We start from the raw sequence: 21,387 nt of genomic DNA, 5'->3' as shown, positions 1-21,387 counted from the left end.
CATCACAGCCGCCTTGCTCGAGCTGGCCTTAGAGTCCTGGCCAGAATGCGATTTAGGGAACAAAAAGTAGCAGTACCAGAGGGCATATTGCTCTGCTGATGGAGGGGAGGTTTGCGCAAGAGATGCTGCTTTGGAGGGTTCTGGTGGCTGCCTATCCACTGCCCGGTGCTTTAAGCGTTCCTGTAGTGGATGTCTTCTGCTAAGAAAGCAAGCAATGTGAGAAACTCTTCTACTGGGGCTTTTGATTTATCGAAATGCTGTTTATTTATTTATCTGCCCCTCCGAAGGGTGGTATTGCAGACCCTGATGTACCGAACCGTGCGGTTCCCAGTCGCAAAGCTTTGGTGATGCCCTTGGGAAACCCAAACGATAGTCATCCTTGGAAAGCCAGAAACACGGCATCCAGAAACAAAGTGCGAGCGTCTTCTCCCATCACATCTCTTCCCAAAAAAAAGAGAAATCAACCCCAAACAGGATGTTTACCTACACCCAGTGGCTTACGCGCTGGGAGAGGATTTGGCTGCCCTGTGGAGCTCCAGGTCCCGCTGCAGGGGGGTGGTTTTGGGGACAACCCCGGGGCAGGGAGGGAAGGGGCAGAGCCGGGGCGAGGGGGGAGCTCCGGGCGCGCTTCGCCTTTGTTCGGCCAGGGCTGGAGCCGAGCGGAGGAGGGACGGAGGGAGCCGGCTGCCCGAAAAGGCTTTAAAAAACATAATCAAAAAAAACACAATTAAAAAATTCTCTAAGAAAAGAGTCGTCTGGGCGCAACCCGAGAACTTTTTATTGCTTAGTAAAAAGAAGAAAAATAAAATAAATAAAAGCGACTAAAAAAGCCACCCCGAAATCCCACCCCTTCGCGCAGACCCTGCCCCCGTCCCGCCCCACGCCGCGCACGGGGCCGCGGGTGCGCAGCGCGGCTCCGCCCGGCCCCCCCCGCCCTCCCCCGGAGGCGGCAGCGGCGGCGGCGGCGGCGGCGGGAGCGGCCCCGGCTGCGGCGGCGGCGGCGGGGGGAGGCGGGGGCGCCGGGCGCCGCCCGCCCCGCATCCCGCCCGCCCCGCAGAGCCCGCCGCGCCGCCGGCCCCAAATGGATTATCTGCGGCTGGTGCTCTCCTGCCTCGTCCCCCTGCACGGCTGCCTGGCCGCCGGCAGCGCCCCAGGTACGGCCCCTTCCCCCCGGGCGGGGGTGTTGTTTTGACAGGTGGTTTGCACCCCGGAGGATGGGGAGGAAGGCGAAAGGGGGGGCGGTTGGTTTCAATGGGAAATTGGGGGAGATGGAGGCTGGGTGAGAAATAGTTGGCGTGTTTGGCATGCGAGAGGGGCACGTCAGCCAGAGTTTATTCTGCTACGTTTGAGGCGCCCCGTTAAAACTACAAAGCAGAGCAGCGTTGAGAGGGAAAAGCTGTTGTTGGGCTTATGGAGAGGCCGGTGGGGCTCGCCAAAGGCTGCATTGGCCACCAAACTCTCGGGATGCTCAGTGCCCGTCACCCAGCTCTTTCGCTCCGTGTTGTCCCTGCAGAGCTGCTCCTGTCTGGCAAACTCAGCGAGTATGGTGTGATCGTCCCCTTCAGCACCGATTGCCGGGGTCGCTTCATCTCGCACGTGGTGTCCGGCGACGCGGCGGCGGGGATCGGCGAAGCCCCTTGTCCCCCAGCCCCACGTCCGTCGCGCCGCCGTGTCCCCCGCAGCCCCCTGGATGAGTCCCCGCAGCACCACGGGGCTGGCGGCCACTTACTCTACTTCAACGTCACGGTTTTTGGGAAGGAGCTGCACCTCCGGCTGAGGCCCAACCGGCGGCTGGTGCCACTGGGCGCCGTGGCCGAATGGCAGGAGGATTTTGAGGTGCTTTTCCGGGAACCCCTCCAACAGCGGTGCCTTTTCACTGGGGACATCTCTGACATGCCCGGCGCCGCCGTGGCCATCAGCAACTGCGACGGACTGGTGAGCTCGAGGCTGGCGGGGTGGTTTGTGCGCACTTTTTGTGTTTCGGGGTGGTTTTCTCTGAAGAGGTAGATCATGGTGTCCCGAAACCCGATGTTTTAAGTGTTGCATCTCCCCTTTACCAGCTGGCTGCTGCGGGTTCCCTTTCCCCATGTGGCGTAAGGCAGGGCACGTGCGATCGCTCCAGCCCTCTGCTATATGTGCATTGAAACAGCTGTATGTGCATTGAAACAGCTATATTTATTTAAAGGGATGTTAAAAGTTCCCTGTCGCATGGCCAGGCTGCCTCCTGCCTGGAGGTGGATGAAGTTCCTCCTTTCAAACAAGGCTGAGTGAGCTCAAGCGTCTCCTGAAATCACTGTTGGCGTGTGGTCTTGCTCTCGCTAAGCATCTTTTTTGGAGGAGGACCTCTTTTTATTATCCTAATAGCTGACGTGCTCAGAGCCTTTTGGCTTTCAGAGCACAGTTCATCACCGGTAACTTACTGCCACAGCGCTTTAATTACTTTAATTGGCTCTGTTACTTCCTTAGCCCTGGCATCTGCTCTGCCCCTGAGTTTCTTACCTTTGATATGCTTGAAGAATCACTTCTTGTTTTTCTATATCTTTGGCCCATTGCCCTTCAAATTTCCTTTGAGCCAATTTCACTCTTGCTCCTGGTACCGCTTCCATTACTCGTGGGTTGGAGTAAAAGTCTTACTTTGTCCTGCTTTTATTTTCCTTTTAATATTTCCTTTTTGGTTGTTTTATTCTGGGAGTTCTTTAGCCCATTTTGTCTGCTATTTGGCATTCCTTTCTTTTTATACAGCGCCTGGTGTTACTATACAAGCAGAAATGATACAGCAGCACAGCTAGAAATACGTGTTTTGCCTATATATAGTAGTTTATTTTTGTTTTCCCAACAGTTTTAGCACATAATCCGCACCTTTCGAAGCATCATTTTTGGAACTGGGATGAAGCTGTAAACTTGCACAAGTTTCTCTGTGACACAGATCAGGTGAATTCGGGCAGGCTTGAAAGCTCTAAAGATATTTCCTTAACTCCAGCAGGCTGTGTCTGGGAGGAAAACCTGGTTTTAAGAGCGCGGGTTGCATGGCAGATACAATCCTGCTGGCATGGCGAGCAAAGGGATGCTGGAAGCAGCGGGGTCCATGTCCCGCTGTGATGAGGATGACATGAGGGGCTTTCTCTTCCCTGGAGCCCGTTGTGCTCTCAGGCTCCATCTCAAGTAGGCTTTAGTTTAACTTTTCCAGGCTTTTCTAGGCTTTAGCCCTAGGTGTGCCCCTTGCACACCTTCTCAGGCAGGGGTTGTCGTTATTTTTGCCATCCCTTGGTCGCAGTGATGCCGGTTTAGGATGTAGCTTGTGCTGCAGGATGCTTTTCGTGTGGATTTATGCAGCCATACCTGCCCTCTCACCCCTGATACTCCCAAAGCCACTCTTTTAAGCTCCTGTAAAGGAAGGAGTGGCACTTGCTTCATCCCTCTTTCCCTTCATTAACCCCCAGCTCTAACGCCGAGGGCTTCTGCCAGGTGGTTTTGGTGCATCCTCATATCCGAAGTTACCCTGGGACGCGGCTTTAGCATCGCGGTTGCTGATCTATTTGTCTCGCAGATGTTTTATTTCTTGATCTAGAGCTCCAGCAGCACTAGGGAAGAGATTTTTTTTAGTTTTCTTTTTTTCTTGCGATGTATTTATTGCTCCGTGGCCAACAAATAAATGCCCTGGCCTCAAGCAGCAATTTCCCATCATGTGGCGAAGCACATGTGGTGATTGCAGGCGGGGGGAAGAGGTCAGGCTCTGTTCCTCCCCGGCAAAGACAGTTTTGTGATACATCCAACCGAGCAGTTGGTTTCTCTCTCGCATGGGTTTTCTGGCTGGTGTAGATTGCTGTATGGTCCTAAGGCTTCACTTAGTCCGACAGCCCATATCTTCATATCTGCTCAGGGTCTATTCCCTTTGGAGCTGCGAGACCAAGAGGACCCCCAAAAAACAGCGAAAAGAGCTTGATTTAGCAAGTAAAGCAAGCAACAGAGATAGGTGTGGATGGGGTGGGAGGGTGGTATTTATTATTTATACCTCCAGTATGACTTAGCTTGGTTGCTCTTCAATATGCACGTACCCCCAGAATAGCCGTGGGCTCCTTCTGGAAGGGGACTGTGGCTTTTGCATCCCAGTATAGCGTGCGTGGGTCAGAGGAAGCACTTCGGGATGAAGGCTGTGTACACAAAGAGATTACGCTGTATATAAACAGAGACTGAGATTATAAATAATGAGGGGAAAAAACACCCGGCTCTTTAAAAAGAGACTACGCATCAAGTCTTTCCTAGATCCATATTTAGCCATGGAAGTGAGCTGCTTTTTTTTCATAGATGCCAAACCCATGGCACCTTCCACGGCTGTTATTTGCTGCAGGGATCCACACATGAAAATCCATCTATTTTGTTATTTTATTTTATTTTTCGCAAGGGTTTCTTGTACCGGGGTAGGAAGATGCTGTTGTCCGTAACATCATTTCAAATCTGATCCAAGCCACCAAATTCCTAACAGCTCAAGTGCCATTAGTCAGGAATCTCCCCCGGCGGACACATCTTCCTGCAGCAAAAGCATCCATCCCATCTTTCCACGCAGCGTGTGGTTGACCTTGGATCCTTCGTGCTTTGCTGGTTGCAGAGATGGGGGAAGAATTTTTGTGTGTATTTGCTTTCCGTGGGTGACTTTTCCCCCCGCTGCTCTCCGGGATTGTTTGCACCGAACACCAACGTGCTGCAAACTGTAGAGCCAGCGTTTTCCATCCCTGCCGCCCTGGCCTGCTTCGGATGGGTGGCAGCAGATAAGCAGAGCACATAAGCCCTCGGGAGCATTAATTAATAGGGAATGAAGAGAGAAGCACTGCCCATAATGATGCCTCGGTGCAAAAAGGATGGCTTTGTCTTTCCAGGGTTTTCCTGGAATGGTATGGTTAATTTTGGGAAGAAAATGGTGCTGGTTTAGATGCCGGGGGGTGAGATGTCTCAAGGTGCTGCTCTCAATAGGAATAGAGCAAACATGGTATTTTACCCCCAGTTTCACCAGTGGAAATCTCTCTCTGCATCCACTTCGCATCTCGCCCGAGTTTGCAGTACTGGGCCATGTCCTCTGTAAAGAGCAAGGAGCGAAAGTCTCAGTGGTTAATTATCTTGGTTAATTTAGTGTTCCCCCGTGATGCCAATGAGCTGGCAGACCGACAGGTACCCAAACAGCGACCGAGCACCTCTGGGCCAGGAAGAGCGGTGGCTTGTGCTGGTGCCTGCATTCCCACAGCCCAGCTTTCTGGGGCTTTTTGTCCAAATTAAGTGTGAATCGGGTAGGAAAAATACATGCTATGCACACAGCTGGCTTTCCCCCTCCTCGGCGCTGTTTGCTTCTCTGGCTTTATGAATTTTTCCACATTTCAGCTGTGTTGAAGTGTCAGAATTTCCCGAGTCCCTGGGGGAGCTGGGGGTTTTTACCCAGCGGTGGTGGAGGAACCGCATACCCAGGGTGCTGGGGGGATCCCCCTTAGTGGGAGGCTGGACCAGGGCAGTGGGGCCGGTTCGTCTCCCCCATCGCCTGGGGAGGTGGAGGAGAGCTGGACAAGTGACTGATTGATCACTGAGGATGGGATCGATCTCTTGGCAAGAGCCCAAGGGAAGCTTATTGGGTTTTTTGGGGGTGGTGTCTGGTCTCTCTTACCTCCTCCCTACAGCTATAACCTTCCCAAAATGCTGCAATACAACCCGAGCTGCTCCGTTTTAAGACCGAGCAGGTTCGCGCATGCCTCTCGAGATGGTGTTTTGGGGTTAGCGTTTGTTTTATTATTATTTTTGTAAATGCCAAGGTGACTGCTGCGGTTTTTGTTGCATTTGTGAGATGCTCCAATGCGATGCTCACGCTTTGCCTGTCGGTCATTGCCGGCGCCAGCAGCGTGTTGCATCCCGCCTTTGGGAGAAAGCACGAGCGAGGAAATCTGGGCTGCTTTATTCCTGAGCCATATATAATCAGCCACGAGCTGCAGAGCAGCACGAACCCGAGTGGGATGTGGCTCAGGACCAGGCTCTTTGAGACTTTAATCCAGCCTTGCCCCAGCGTGGCTTTCCTCCGGCCGCCTGACTCAGCAAGGCACGGCTTTTGCCATAAACCGGCTTTGGGGTGAAACGCCCCATGGCAGGGCTGCGAGGGGGCAGAGGTGTCCCAGGAGACCCCTCTTGGGGCTGGGGTTGCTGCTTCTGCCATGGGGCTAAAATAGGATGCTGGCGGGGTACCATGGCGGGTGCTTTCAGGTAGCCAGGGTGCCACCGTGGCCCAGATTTGTAGCGATGTGCAAACTGGAAGCACTTTGGTTGGTGGGAAATCATCGTTGTTCATCCACGTGTGTGAAATCCAGCGTGTTTGCGATGCCTGTGTCAGATGCCGGGTGCTCTGCCCTTTGTAGCGACTCGTTTTTGTGTTAAGCGATGGATGCCCACCTTCTCTTCTCCTGAAATAAACCTTCCCCATCATTGTGGAATTGCCCGACTGTCACTGGACCTGACGTGTGGGTTGGCTCCTTGGCTTGATCTCTGCCTTATCAATGCCGCCTTGCCTGGTGCTCCAGACTCTTGGTTGAACCTGGCTGTGATCTTTGTCTTCTTGGCTGGGGGTGGTGGGACAAGCGAGGTCCTGCTCGGTTGACCTGAACATCTACCAGGAAGGACCTGAGATACGTGTGTCAAGCAAGTTGATCCTAGCAGAACTGCCCGTACTTAGATTCCTCGTGAAGGAGGTAAAATGAAACCAGCCAAAAACTTGCTTTCCAGAGGAGTTAAGCAGCTAATAAAACCCAAGTGGAGCAGGAAATTTGATGAAGTCTCCCAGAGCCAGGTTGGCTGATGCCACGATGAACGCAACGATACGTGAATGCGGAGGGGATCCAATGACCCCGGTGGGCTTGGAAGAGCCCCAGCTTTGCCTGGCTGCTTGAAGAGCCCTGCTCACGTCTTCATACTGCTCTGTGCAAAATATAGATATATTTTTTATTCTATTTTATTTGATGAAAACAGTTCCAATGATGAACAGTTCCCTGATGAGGACTGCAGTAGGTACATGCTGTCAAAGGCTTTGCTATAGGAACGGTTCCATAATGTTCTGCCTGCGCTTTCCAGGCAGCTATTCAATAGCAGGCAGCAGTGGGCAGCGCCGGAGGAAGGAGGGAGCTGTGAAAAATGCTGGGCTGGGGGGGCTGCCCCTGGGACGAGAGCCAAATCCTGATGATCCTTTTGCTTGCCTGAGGTCCGAGCTGGCCGGTGCTGCAGGGTACGAGCGCTCGGGCTGATGTAAGGGGGATTTGGTGGGAGCTGGGTGTTAATTAGGAGCAGGTCAGTAGCCAGGACAACATTCCCAGCAGTGTTTGCCCTCTCATTCGTCTTCTCTTTCGTTGTAATGCTTTCCAGCTTCTCCTCCAAAGGGATTCCCCTGGGCTAATTCGCGGGGCAGAGATGATGGTTTCTTTTTCCTTCTCTCCATGACTGCAATTAGTAGTGTTGGTGAAATGGCTGATTTCCCCCTCATCATCATGGGATGGGGATGAGGATGGGGATGAGGATGAGGATGGGGTGGATATAGGGAGGCAGGGTGGGGTGGGAGCCTGTCCAGCCTGTGTCCCCCAATGCACAGGATCAGGCAGAACAACTTGTTGCTGGTGATGAGGAATGGAACTTCCCAGCCACATAAACACATAAATTGAATTTGGGCCAGGGTTTTTGGGCTTTTTTTTGGGTTGGTTGGTTCACCCCCGCCCCCCCTTTTTATTTTTTTAGCATCTACAGGAGAAATTAAGGGTCATCATACATGCACATGGTAACGGATCCACCCCAGTGCCATGGATTACCAACAGGACAGCTGGTTTATTTGTGATGCTTTCCCCCTTGCATTCATGAGTGTTCAGTGTCAGTCTTTAATGAGTACGTTGAATGTGTACGTACGCTTGCGCATAAATAAAAACACACCTTTTTTCCCTTCTTCATTTCTTTGTGGAGTCCAGGCTGGCCTGATTCGGACAGACAGTAATGAGTTCTTCATCGAGCCCCTGGAGAGGGGGCAGCAGGAGACGGAGGAGCACGGGAGGGCCCACGTGGTCTATCGCCGCTCAGCCATCCGGCAGGACGGTGCTGAGCCCCACCAGGACCTCCACCCTGAAGGTAGGGACTCCTCCAATCTTGTCTTTTCCAGTAATTTATAATAACCGTTTCTTGTAGGGCAGGAGGATTTCTCCTTCTGCTTGCCCTCTGGGTCATCCATCTTGCCCTCCAGCTTTAGGCTGGCTTTACCTGCCCGTTGGGTCATCAGTGAGAATAAAGGAAGCATTGTTGGGGACTTTTAAATTCTTCCAAATTTTGGTTAGAATTGGCTGAGTTGTATATGAGTTATTCTTCCTCTTCTTCGGAGAGGAAAAGTCTTCTAGATGGATGTGATCAGGCCTGGGGCTGGTTTTGGGATGGGAAGCAGAGCTGGGACTCGTGAGCGAAGGGGTCGGGAGGAGCCGGACTTGGTCCAGCTTGACTGCCAACTGCGGCTTGGAGATGTAGATGGTGCAGTCTTGTTTTAGTCACCTATACGTTGTGAAACACGGTGTTTATTTGACAGATGATAGAAACCCTTCCTTTTCCCACTGTTCATTATTCATTTTGCTTTTCTAGTGCCTTGTCCTTTTTTTCCCTTCTTCTTTACCTTTGCTTTTTAATAGCATCACTTAGCTGTGCTCTGCATGCAGAGATCGCCTGCTCACTTCCCTTCTCACCTGCACCAACAAGTGTTAACAAGCATGAGGTCAACGTTGCACAACAGCACCCTATAAACCCATTTATATTTACCTAGAGGCATTAGCCTTCCCTGGCGTTTATTCACCTCTTGTGACACCGTAATCAGCTCCCTAATTAAAAAAAAAAAAGGTTTTAAAAGTTTTCCAAGGCGCGTTCATTGCTTTTGTAGCATCACTAGTGGAATTGCACTTGAGAGCTTCGACGGCACTGCTGGGTGATGAGGAGAAGGATGCCGTGAAGGGTGAAGGATGCTCTGGCTGCAGCTATCTCCTCTCAAGGAGCTGTCTCCTCAGCTCCACACGTGTCCTCCCCAGCTATCCACCACTTCTCCAGGCGTCCCACCACCACCCAATGACACTATAGGACTGTCATTGCATAGATGTCTCTTTTGGTGCTGCCAATTCAGAGCCATTTCCCCACTGTACACAGAATAGTTTGGGTTGGAAGGGACCTTCAAAGCTCATCCAGTGCCACCCCTGCCATGAGCAGGGACATCTTCAGCAGCTCAGGTTGCTCAGAGCCCCGTCCAGCCTGGCCTGGGATGTCTCCAGAGATGGTTCATCACCACCGCTCTGGCCAACCTGGGCCAGGCTCTCACCACCCTCAAGGCCAACAATTTCTTCCTCATGTCCAGCCTGAATCTCCCTCCTTTAGTTTAAAACCATCACCCCTTCCCTATCACAACAGGCCCTGCTCAAAAGTCTGTCCCCATCTTTCTTATCAGCCCCTTTTAAGCACAGAAAGGCCGCACTAAGGTGTCCCCAGAGCTTCTGTTCTCCAGCTGAACACCCCAACTCTCTCAGCCTGTCCCCAGCAGAGCCGTTCCAGCCTTGGATCATCCCTGTGGCTCCTCTGGCCCCTCTCCAACAGGTCCATGTGTGTCCTGTGCTGTCCCCAGAGCTGGACACAGAACTCCAGGTGGGGTCCGTAGAGTAAGATGGATCAGCGACCTAGCTGGAGTTATATATGCTATTTATTTTTCCTGCTTAACTTATGTATTTTTTTGAGTGTCGCTATGGTGTCGTATCACCTCAATGGCTGTTTCTCTGTCTGCCCTCCCCGTGTCTCGCTCAGTGCCTGGTGCACGCGTGGGCGATCTCCCCAACTCCCTGGAGCTGATGACGGAGCGTCTGGGGGACGTGGAGCGCAAGAGACGTCACGCCAGGAAGGACGACTACAACATCGAGGTCTTGCTGGCGGTGGATGACTCGGTCGTACGCTTCCACGGGAAGGAGCACGTCCAGAACTACGTCCTCACCCTCATGAACATCGTAAGGCCCGGCTTTGGGGGGCTGTGGGCTCCCAGCTCTCCCTTGGTTTACTGCTCTTCTGGTGCTGCAAATCTGTTATCCTGGAAAATAACAGGTTTGAGGGTGGAAAAGTGCTGCAGGCAGGGTTGTTCCTTCACTGGAACAGCTGTTTCTGGCACTTAATAGCTGTGGTAATTGGAGTGATGGAAACAGAGCCCTTTTATCTTCATCTCCATGACTTTCCCTGGTCCCTGGCCAATAGCAGGGTCCAGCGTGTTGGTTGCTGTCACCATCTGTCACCCGAGTGCAAGAGCATCTTCTGTTTCTCCTGGCCAAGACCATCTCCTCCTCTTGGCTGAAATCTCAGCAAATGCTGGGAAAGAGGGTGGTCGTTGAGTGTTTAGTTTGAAATTATGACATTACCTGTTTTGAAATGATGATGTTTATTTTTTTAGTTTGAATGGTATCTGTTGAGGGGGAGGATTTTTATGGATTTTCAGAAGCTTTTTCATGTTTCTTGGAAAACCTGTGCACCTTGAGGGTTAGTCGGGTGTGTTTGAGAGGACTTTGTAGCAGCTTTACGGCCACCCTGCTTCTGCATCTCTCCTCGCTCCGTGGTGTGGGGCAGCCCGAGCTGGTTCCCTACGCTGCTTTTCTTTCCTTCTTACGATAAAAATGTCCGTATTTTCCCAGTCCTGAGAGATGTGGAAGGATCAATATTTATTCAGCTATTCATCTTGCAGAGGTTTGTTCCGCCAGCACCTGAGTAGGGTCAGCATTCAAAGATCTCTTTGGTGCGCCGTCCCCTTTTTGGTTTGCTTTCCATGCTTTATCCTCGCCTCTATTTATTTATTTTTACTTAAGTACCCTTTCTTCATGGTGATGGGAAGTGTTCGAAAGGCACTACCAGCTCAGAAATAACCAAGCTATAAAGATGCTTTTGGTTGCTTGCTTGGGCATTATTTACATTCTGATGGGGGGGCTCAGAACCATATTGCCTGGGGAGATTATCAATAAAAGTGATAAGGATTTGCAGGATCAGAGGCCACACATAACGTGTCCAGTCCCAAACAGAGAAGATGTTGGTTATAAAAAGCAAATGTCATCATCGCAACATTATATTTTCCGGTGTGTTATCCCGATTCCTGTGGTCAGATGCCCTCAGCATTGCTTAAAGTCACTCTCTGAAGGTTTCTCCCCTTTGCTTATTAACAACCCTTCTGCAGGGTTCCCTGTTCTGCCCTGGGGCTCTTCCCACGTTACGGGGTGGGAGATGATGTCACTTTTCCGTTCGGATCGGGGCTGGGGGGGAACGGATGGTTTGAATGCCGGGGGATTGTCAGCTCTAATCAAAAGGTTGGTTTTCAGGCGCATTTCATGGTTTCTACCCTGCGGGCAGCACTTTTCAGGGAGTGAATGTGCGGGATGCTGGGCTGGGAGAAGGGAGGATCGCTGCCTATTCAAACCAAGGCAGCACTGGAGAGTTTAATGAATTACATAAAGAGGGGGGAAAAAAGCAGCATCAATAAAAGGGGGGAGAAACAGGATAATGCATGCAATGAATACTTCCCCAAGTATTATTTCCTTCTATACATTCTTCCCCCACCCCTTTCTCCTTTTTTGCTTTCTGGTTTTTAGTGCGTTTTCGTTCCAGTTTTGCTGTGACCTCCGGCTGCCTCCTCTCCCCTTGGTGCCGCCTCGTTTCCTTGCCGGCTCAGATTGCCTGAAAATACCCGATTCAGCAGAAAAAGAAAAGTGCTTTCTGGCCTGGATGGCAGAAGGGAGAGAGAGGAGGGCGCCGGGGCTTGGTGGGGAGGAGACCACACAGCTGAACACTAATCCCATTAGCTAGAGGCAAGGAGAGGCTTGGCCAGATCTCTAACGAGGAAAGGACTTAATGAGTGGGGCTGGAGGATGCCGGGGAGATGCTGCATGGGAGCAGCCGGCTGGGAAAACCTCCAGGAGTTTTCCTATTGAGGTATCTCCCAAGGAGAGGAGGTGGTGAGCTTGGAAGTTTGTCAAAAGCTTTGCTAGGCTATTTTTTTGGGGTCCCCATTGGGTGCTGGGGGGACACATCCACCTGCATGGTGCTGTGTGGGCTTGGCTTAACACGGCTCTGCTGTAGGTCGGGTCCTGGGGCTCCCCCCAAGACACAGACCCTTTTCTTAGGAACTCGGTGTTGGCTGAAGCACGGTGATAAATGATTCGTCACGGAGAACAACCCTTATTTCATTGCCAGCAATGTGGATGCCAGGCTTTTCATTCAAGGGCGCTGTGTCCATGCCGGGAAGCTGATGTGAGGATGACTGCTCCTTTTGTGCACCGAAGAGCTTCCTTCCCAGCTCCCAGCCAGCGTTCCCAGCCTGCCCGTCCCTTCCCAGCTCGGAGCCTACCCCAGGATTTTGGGTCAGCTTGGAGCAAGTGGCACTAGGTGCATCACAGGCTTGGGAAATGCATCCTGCCTTCAGTATATTCTCATTTTCTCCTTGCAGCCTTTTGATAGGAAGCTCGGCGTGAGCTTGACTTCCTTTGTTCTGAGTCGCTTTCCAGCCTTTGTGCCCAATCAGAGGTCTGGCTTGCCAAAAAAGCCTTTGCCATCCCTTGCTGTGGAGCTGGAGAAGGCACATCTGAGCCTGTCTCATCTCCAAGCTGAGCATCGCTGTGTCCACCCTCACTAAACCTGACGCTGGGCTCTTGGGATGAATATTTGCTGCTGTGGCAACAACGTTTGGTGTCCTGCTTTGCTTTTCAACCTCTTGTCATTCAGCTGGGCTCCTTGGGTTTCTCCTCCCGCTTCCCCACCGCTCGTCCCTGATGCTCTCAAGGCCTTGCTTGGAGGACACAAGCTGAGCTGTGGGCTTAGTTAAGCCTGGCCTTGGTGTTAGCTGGTTTGCTGGGTGTTTTGTAGGATGTCGCCCCTGATTTGCTTAAGGATGCAAAGGTATTTGGTGTTTTCCCATTGTTTCAGGTTACTAGGGAAACCCTGTGAGTCAGAGCCCGCTCCAAGCTGGGACTTGCCCGGCTCCTCTCTGGCACATGGGCTGAATTATTGTTCCCAGGGCTGAGTGACAGCGAGAGGCTCTGTGGAGGAACTGGGAGAAACAAGTCAAACCTCCTGCTCTAATTTTAACCCGGGATTATCTGAAAAGCCAAGCCGGAGCGTGGATCGCTCAAGACACTGATTTGCTGAGCTTGATGCCATTTCAGGAGCCCAGTCTGAAATAATGGGCAAATTACAGCCCTACAGGGCTTTTGAACCATCTCCTTGCTGACTGATAACACCAAAAAATACCTCTGGTGTCTCTCTTATGTATGCACACACTTTTTCCCCACCCTTTATATAGGCTGAGGTGTTTGTTGCTGTGTTTTTGGGACAACATAGCCTGTTGTGTAGAGAGATGGGATAAAATCTTGCTGTGCAGAGCAAACCTCCCCATTCCTCCATCCCTCTGTATAGAACAATGTAAGTACCCCGGGTTGGCCCTTGCAGAGGGATGCGAGTGCACATAGCAAGCCTGAGAATGTGCTCAGGAGGGTCTTTTCCCCCTATTCCTACCCCCTCAGCCCCAGCAAATGGGCCTGGGGTGAAGCTACCAGCGTGCAAACGGAGCGGGGGAATGAAATAAAAAAGGAGCTGAAAGATGACTTGGCTGTTCTGGGGTTTTGAAATGTCAGCGATTCTGCTGGTTTGGCAAATTCTTCTCGTGTCTCTCTCTCGCTTTGTTTTCCTTCCCTGAGGAACGACGAGGTCTCGTCGCCGCTGCCAGTGCGGTTTGCTGTCGAGATCTCCTGTCTGGGGCTGCAGACGCGGGGCTGGCCAGACTCGCAGGGATTATTTAGCGTTTAGGATTGATTTAGGTAAGCAGCCCTGCTTGCCCCCAGCACCAGCGAGGGCTTCGGGGCAACACTTGGCAAATCTGTCGAGCGTTTTGGAGAGGATGCGGGGGGTTTGAACGTTCCTTCTTTTCAAAACATCAGCATCGTCCCCTTGGCATTGCGGGGCTGGGGGCTTTGCTGTTACGTGTGGGGGCTCAGCAGGCTGGTTGTTGGTGCTGGTTTACCCTTAACACCCAGCTAGCCTTAAGGATGGGTCTTTTTTGGAAGACAAAAAAAATCCTCTTTTAAATGAAATAGGAGAGCATTCTGTGCCAGGTGACAGTATTATGCAGCCTGGGCATCTAACCAGGTAGGCGAGAGGGATAAGAAGATCTTTATCTCCTCTGTCTTCAGGGTGGCGGATCCCTTTACAGAGCCCTTTGCTGAGCAGGTATTTTCTGGGGGATTTTCTTTGAAGGCCTTGGCTGGGTTGTTGGTATCCGCAAGAGAACAGGGGGACTTGTGCCAAGCCTGCAAACTGCTCTCTGGGCCCATTTCCATCCCTGCTGCTGGCTTGACCCAGCTCCAGGACGGGCTGATGGGCAGCCAGCGCCAAACCCCTTTTTTTTCCTCTATCAATTATTTATATCTGGCTATTAAGGCGAGTCCATAGCCCTGGGCAGTCTGCTTTCACATCTGCTTTCTGAATTAACCATAAAGGTTGCTGGCTGCCCAAGCTGGTATCTGTTAGGTACAGATCGCTGTCTAAATGCTGCCCTCCCCTAGACTAAACAGAGGCTGGGGTTTAAGGTTAACCCTTTATTTCGGAGCCTGGTCCCTGCTAGCTGGAGGAAAGCGAGATGTAGCACTGCTTTAACAGAAAGATTCAGGGGATTAAATACCATTTAATACCATTAAATACCGTTTTGGAGTCATACAGCTTATTGCATTGGAGTCCCCTAATGAGCTGTGTCAAAGCTGCTCTCCCAGCACGGCAGAGGAGGGATGCGCAGCGCCGGGAAGGGCTCGATGAGTTTAATTGTTGATGCTGCTGAAAAGTATCGCTGTTCCCAAATTTTCCCTCTCCCAGGGCAGCTCGTGTTGCCCAGGGGTGCCCAGTTTGGGGCAGGGAGCATCCTTTCCCGCTGGAAAAGTGAAGGAAATGGGTATGTTTTCCCCCTTGGTGCCCTGAACCATCCCAGGCCCACAGCATGTTTCATTTCTCCCTCTCTCCCCATATTTCTATTACCTCTCATATGACACACATTAAGGCTGGAATATTTTTGTAAAGCTTCAAACTCCTGACTTCTCAGATCCTCTAATGTTTCCTCCGGGATGCCAAATCCTCCTGCATCCCCAAATGTGGGGCTGAGCGTGACCCCCCAACAAGGTGCTGCAGCCCTTTGCTGGGATGGATCCCCCAAAAAAGATTTGGCATTGGAAGAAATCCATCCTATTCTCATTTTCCTTGCAAAATGCATTTACAAGGTCCTGGTGTAGCGTGGAGGAGCATCCTGACCATGATAAGCAGGGGTGAGCTGACGATGGGTTGTGCGGCGTGATCTTTCCACGCTGATGAAGAAATGATGCCTGGGGTTTACGGCATTAATGGGGGTGCACTGTAATGCTTACAGCATTAATGGGGATGCGCTGGGGATTGATTTATTGACTTGTTTTTAAATCAATGTTGCTGCGTTCAAGACACGGCGGGCTCAGGACCTGCATCACCGCTCTGTAAAGCTCAGAGCTGCTCCACGGGAGTGTTGGCTGTCATGAGGAAACATCAATGCTGGGGCTTTGGGTTTAAAAATGGCCCGAGTGGGTGTTTCAAACAAAAACGCACGGCTTATAAATGGAGGGGCTTGTAAAGCCCTTGTGTAGCCTGGGAAATGAGTGACTGGATTTGGGCAGCAGGAAGGAAGGAAGCTTCCTCAAGGAAGCTTCAAAAAGAGGAATGGAGGCGGGGGGTGGAACAGAAAAGCTCCATAAATCTGGCTTTATAATATTCATCTAGTCTGGAAAATTGTGATAGAGTGGAGGCAAATTGTTTCTCTCTTGGACAAAGTTGAAAAAGTGTGTGTTTTAATTCAAACAACAATTCCAATCAATGTTAAAGATGGTTTTAATTTGACATTCTCAGCTTTTGCGGGGCAGCATTCGTTTTGGAGACTTTCGAGGAATAAGAAAGCCTCATTCTCTCTCGGGGTGTTTTGCACAGCTCGAGGCCTCTCTCGGTGGTGCCGTCACCAAGCTCAGCTCACCGGGACCTTTCTTGTCTGGATGTCTTCTTCTCTTGGTAGCGCTTCGGAGTAGAATTTGTTTAGTCATCCTAGAGACGCAGGAGGAAAAGGTTATAGCTCGTTGTTTCCTTTGCAGTCATCTTTAATAGCCAACGTTGACAGATATCGTATTGACTCACGAGCCCTCCCCGTTCTTCTCATTGTATGGTCTTCTGGGGTTTCTGGAGCGGTAGGTCAACGTTGACTCACGGGTATAACTGAGTAATGGCCTCGCTTCGATATGATCGCTCACCGCTCCCCAAAGAAACATGTTTTTGCAAGGATGCTGGAGTCTGAACTGTTCCCTGCCCTCTGAGGAGTTCCTGCTCCGGAGGGGCAATGGCTCATTGCAAGATGCTTGGTGGTGGAGGCAGCCTCGTGGGAAGTACTTTTGATGGGCTGGGTGATGTCATTGACCCGTCCTGGGGACATTTGGCTTTTTCCAGCTTGGGGTTTTGATTTTTGTGGTTTTTACATGGGGGAAAATTAAACAAAAAATAAAAAATTGGAGGCGGGAGGAGCAATATGACATCTTTGCAGCTGGTCTTCAAAGCCCGGGTAGGATGCTGAGCATGGGAGTGTGGAGGACCAGAGGGGCTTGAGAACTGCGATGGTCTTAACCTTTTCTCTATTTCCCTCCCTCCATCAGGTGGATGAAATCTATCACGACGAGTCCCTGGGTGTTCACATCAACATTGTGCTGGTCAGGATGATCATGGTGGGATACCGCCAGGTAAATACAGCGCTCGGGTGTGGAGAGGAGATGATAGGCTGGTCCCTGCTTTTTTGCCCACTTTCCCGGCTCGAGCTCTGCCCCATGAGGGAAGGAGAGTCACCGAAACACAATACAGGTGCATCAGGCAGCTACTGCTTCTCCCAAGGCCGGCAAGCATGTGGTGACACCCTGGCTTACTGCCTCCTCACCATAATATTTAGCACTTAGGTAAGCCCTGGCTTGGAGACGTCGTAGAATTGGTGGTTTGTCAGGTTACATTTATGTTTTAAGGCTCTTTTGAGCTTGACAGCTGAAAGATTTTTAATGCGATTCAATGAAAGATTTTTCAGTGTGATTTGCTATGCTTCTTGTGGCAAGCCCTTATGTGACTTGAAGTGTTCTTGCAAGGGTGTTAAGGAGTCAACATGGTGATGTCCTAGTGTGTGTGCTCCACAAATAAGCCCCGTTTGGTACAGAAATCTGCTTGGCCAGCAGAAACCACATGCATCTGAGGGACACAGGGATGGTTCTCGGGAGCAGGGACAAGAGTGGAGCCTGGCTTGTTTTTTGGAGGCTTCTAGGAGACCAGGAATATCTTCTCCGCCCAAGAAAGCCAGTAATGGGCTTCCTCCCAGTGGTGTTTGTGTGCGAGGCTGGATCTATGGATGGGAAGGGACTTGGAGCTGTGGTGTTATGGCAAATACCCAAAGGGATGAGAACCGAAGGGCTCTGTGTGGGATGATTTATGCTCCCAAAAGCTGCTGGTGTTTGGGAATCCAGATGTTTGAACCCAGGAGAGGTCTCAGCTCACCACTGTATAGGTCTGATGCTTCTGAGTGAGTCTTCCTGTGGCTTCTCGTCTCCCACCTTGCGCTTTGGAGGATTAAACCTCTGTGGCCTCCACTTATGGGGCTGGGGAAGGGTAATATTTCTTACCTACCTTCCCACCGCTGTGGGTCGGCAGTTTTCTGCCTGAGGGCATGATTTATTTTATAGAGCATCATTTGTTTTATAGGGCATAATTTTGCAAAATGCTCAATTTGAACAAAAAAAAAAAAAAAAAGAAAAAAGAGGGACAATGCAACTGCTATAAAACAGTTTGGGACACTCCTGCCTATTTTCTACCAGGGTCTTGGTCTCTGTGGGTCAAGTTTTACAAGGGAATGTTGCTCTGCTCCTTGGAGAGCATCAGCATCTGGCGATGGCTCGACAAGGAGCCTGTGCAGGAGCTGAGAATCCCAATCCTCATTGCTCCCCAGCTGCTCTCCTCCTTCATATACTGATGTCCCAAGCATCCGTGTGACTGAAGCGGGGTCATATACACTCCTGTATGAGATCACATCCATTTGTGACAATTATTTCTTTGCTGTTTTTAAATTTAAAGAAAAGGCGCAAGATGCTTTGCAGATGCAAAGTGGGATGCTGTTGCTCCTAATGATGGAGAAGCACCACTTAGGAGCCTTTCCAACCCCAAAACTCTTGGCAGGTTCCTTTTCCCCCACTAACTTACCCATCTTTTAATGTATTCTTTCTTCTTTTTTAATTGATGGGTTATTTTAAATCATTTTATGCAGTCAGTCAGCCTGATAGAGCGAGGAAACCCGTCGCGGAGCCTGGAGCAGGTTTGCCGCTGGGCTCACTCGCAGCAGCGCTCCGACCCGGAGCACGCCGAGCACCACGACCACGCTGTGTTCCTCACCAGGCAAGATTTTGGTCCCGCAGGTATGCAAGGTACTGTATTCATCTCCATCAGGTATGTGCAGTCTGCTAGGGGAGAGCATTTCTTGCCAGCGCAGTCTGTTTCTTGGCCAGCAAGGTCTAGAAAAAGGTTATAAGAATTGCTATTTTTTAATGCGAAGTAGGAGAAAGAATTAATCCAGCCTACCAACCTGAATGGAGAAAAGATTATTAATTCTGCCCTTACTTTGGTTTTGTGCACTGATCCTCCCCGTCCCAAAGTGCCTTAAAATGTTTAAAAATAACATAAAAAAGATGGAATACCGTGGGGAGCTTCACAGGGCCTGTCAATGCTTTCCATCCTCTGGGAGACCTTTAAAACCTGTTTTTACATGGGTTGGTTTCTTGGCCTTCTTAGGACTTGGGCATGGCAGCATGGAGTAAACCCTGGGCCAAAGAGAAGGTCTTCTTGCAGTCTGCAGAAGCAATGCTAAAAGTCTTCTCACCCTCTTGGTGCAGAGGCTGCGCTGATGTGGTCAAAGTTGGAGACCTAGGCAAAAAATTAAGAACAAATTTGCAGGAAAAGCTTCTGGCATTTCCCGGCTCCATTAGAAACACAGATGGTTTCATGGCAGCACAAGAAGTGGCTTCTCCCACTTCTCCTGAGCAAGGCGGCAAGGTCTGAATTTCCCATCGGGAGGTTCCCTTTTATGCCATGAACGTGCTGGTAGCATCACACTAATTCATGTTAATAGCACGACTCCTCCTGGTGTGCATGGGAGGAAGGAGAGATGGAGAAGAAGTCCTGTCCTTGCCTCGATGACCTCCCTGAAGAGGGTCTCCCCACAGCAGGGGATGAACTGCAGGAGACACCCAGCTGGAAGCCCTCCTGAACGTGCTGTTGACCATCAAACAGCTTGGCTTGTGCCAGCAGCGTCCCTGCCGAGCCATTGACCTGCTCCTTGTCTGGAGCTGCGCAGCAATGTGGGTGAAATACCAGGTTTTGTTTCGTTTTTCTAGACCCTTCCTGGCAAAGTGGCTGTGTCCAAAGGCATTGGTGAGAGGACCTTTTTTGGCATGTTGGCGAAGCAGAGGATACTTGCTGGGCTCCCCCTTGGCGGGAAGGAGCTGTGGGATCAATGGAGTAGCCCTGCTCTAGGGATGCTCATACCAGCTCCTTCCCCTTCTCCCCGTGGGTCTGGCTCCCTGCTTTTTGCACATCTCCAGGATGGACGTTTGCTTTCTGCAGAAGTCCCTACGGCTTCAGTGTCCTTGCTTGGCTCTGTTTTGCGAGGCACAAGGTGCGGGTGTGCTCCTCACCCACTGGGAGCTGCCCACTCATTGGGTTGCTGGAGTACTAACGCTTTGCTTATTCTTGCCTCAAAATGATGTTCTTTTAGCTCTATATCATCCCTTTTCAGCTGAGGGCCAGATGCAATGATGGATCAGACTGTGGCACCTCCAATACTTGCTCATGGCGTATGTTCACTGGTGGTATCTAAGCAGCTTGTTGAGTTGATGGCTTCCTTGGCCATTGCTGGTTGGTAAGCACCTGCCCTGCTCAAACATACCCTGAAGCTGAGGTGAAGGCCTGGTGGTCCTGTCCTGAGGACCCTACAGCCTAAATCAACAAAACCAGGAGAAGGGGAGCCTTTGAGGATGAAGTCCTCCGAGTCACAGGGACCTGAGGATGAAGCCTAAATGTTAAGCCACGCTTAGCTTGATTCCTTGTCACTCCTCAGAATTGCGTGCCCAAAAAGCAAGGGAGATGGGGCTGGAATCTGACCCGTGTGGTCCTCTTAGCCTGGGCTATTCCCATGCCAACAAGCCAGCTGTGGGTTGTAAATTATGAATTGCTGCTGCTGAAGCCCTGTCTAAGCCAGAAGTGCGTGCTGTGTCCCCCTGCAGTGGACAGGCACGGCGGGCGTTCTGGTCCAGGCTGAAGGATGCTTGTGCGTTGATGTGATTTGCTGCCCTGTGATCATGCACAGTTGGCCTTTGAGCAGGCTGGTGGTCCACATAAAAGGTCAGAGAGGCTGGCAGCAAGTGGGAGATGTCTATAAAGAAGAATAAAGCGTGTTTGGAGGAAGCAAGAGGCTGGCTGGTGTCTCACTGGTGTGGTGAGGACATGCTGCTTCTCCTATGTGCGTGTCTGATAAGTGTTTGCAGGCTAATCTGTTCTTTACCAATTAAACACTTTCCAGGCAGTTACTTCTCGCTGTCGTTCTCCGTGGAGAACCCTTTATTTTTTCAGGTCTCCCTGGGGTCTTAATGATGAGAAACCAGTGTCTGCTTTCCCCTTTTCATATTGCTTTGTCCCCTCTCCTGTCCAGACATCCAGAGCCTCCTTGGTTGGGAATTGGTCCCATTTTCATCTGAGACAAAAAACATTGGCTCTCCCCTTGTGCAGAAAACTTGCCACATCTTTACTCTTTCTTTTGGAAAGTTTCATGGTGGGGGCAGAAAAGGATTATTTTAAAATGATGTATCCAGGATTTGACTCATTATTGTGTGGTTAAACCCAATTATCTGATTCTCTCTCAGGCTCTTAGTTTGACCTACTACCTTTTGCTTTCCTTCTGCCCGTTGAGCACGTCATTTCTCCACTGTCTTTCTTGAGGTGTTGTGATGTATTTGTTCATTGGAGTAAGTCTCGTTGCCCACTTCACTGTGAGGATGATAAAAAAGGAAACGTTTCCCCCATTAGATAAACCTCTGAGTGTATTTATTGAGGGAGGCTGCTCCGAAGAGCTCCTTGAGGTTGCAGAGGTTTCTCTGAGGTTTCGTGGTGCTTTGCGGGCAGAAGCGAACTTGCTCCGCGTATGACGAGAATTGGGTGTTTATTTAATCTTGGGCTTTTTGCTCAGCAACTTGGATTCATCTGGCTTCTCCTTCACTT

At 50.8% G+C, this 21,387-nt stretch overlaps 1 protein-coding gene across 2 annotated transcripts in view; it reads left to right on the top strand.

Annotated features, from left to right (window-relative positions):
* Positions 1 to 1,006: 1,006 nt before the first annotated feature.
* ADAMTS14 (ADAM metallopeptidase with thrombospondin type 1 motif 14) overlaps positions 1,007 to 21,387 on the top strand; it is a 35,256-nt gene continuing 14,875 nt past the window's right edge. Inside the window, exons 1-6 of one of the 2 annotated variants that reach the window (XM_082053826.1) lie at positions 1,007 to 1,154; positions 1,514 to 1,935; positions 7,974 to 8,130; positions 9,826 to 10,022; positions 16,746 to 16,829; positions 18,386 to 18,533. In XM_082053826.1, coding sequence (XP_081909952.1) covers positions 1,082 to 1,154; positions 1,514 to 1,935; positions 7,974 to 8,130; positions 9,826 to 10,022; positions 16,746 to 16,829; positions 18,386 to 18,533 — 1,081 coding nt within the window. In that variant the 5' untranslated portion in view covers positions 1,007 to 1,081. Of the gene's footprint in view, positions 1,155 to 1,513; positions 1,936 to 7,973; positions 8,131 to 9,825; positions 10,023 to 16,745; positions 16,830 to 18,385; positions 18,543 to 21,387 lie in introns of both variants that reach the window. The other variant, XM_082053825.1, reaches the window with a different exon arrangement.

Source organism: Streptopelia decaocto (assembly GCF_964273445.1).
Source record: "Streptopelia decaocto genome assembly, chromosome: 5".
NCBI lineage: Eukaryota > Metazoa > Chordata > Aves > Columbiformes > Columbidae > Streptopelia > Streptopelia decaocto.
Note: the sequence above shows the minus strand (reverse complement) of the source record. Positions and strands in the feature narration are given on the sequence as shown.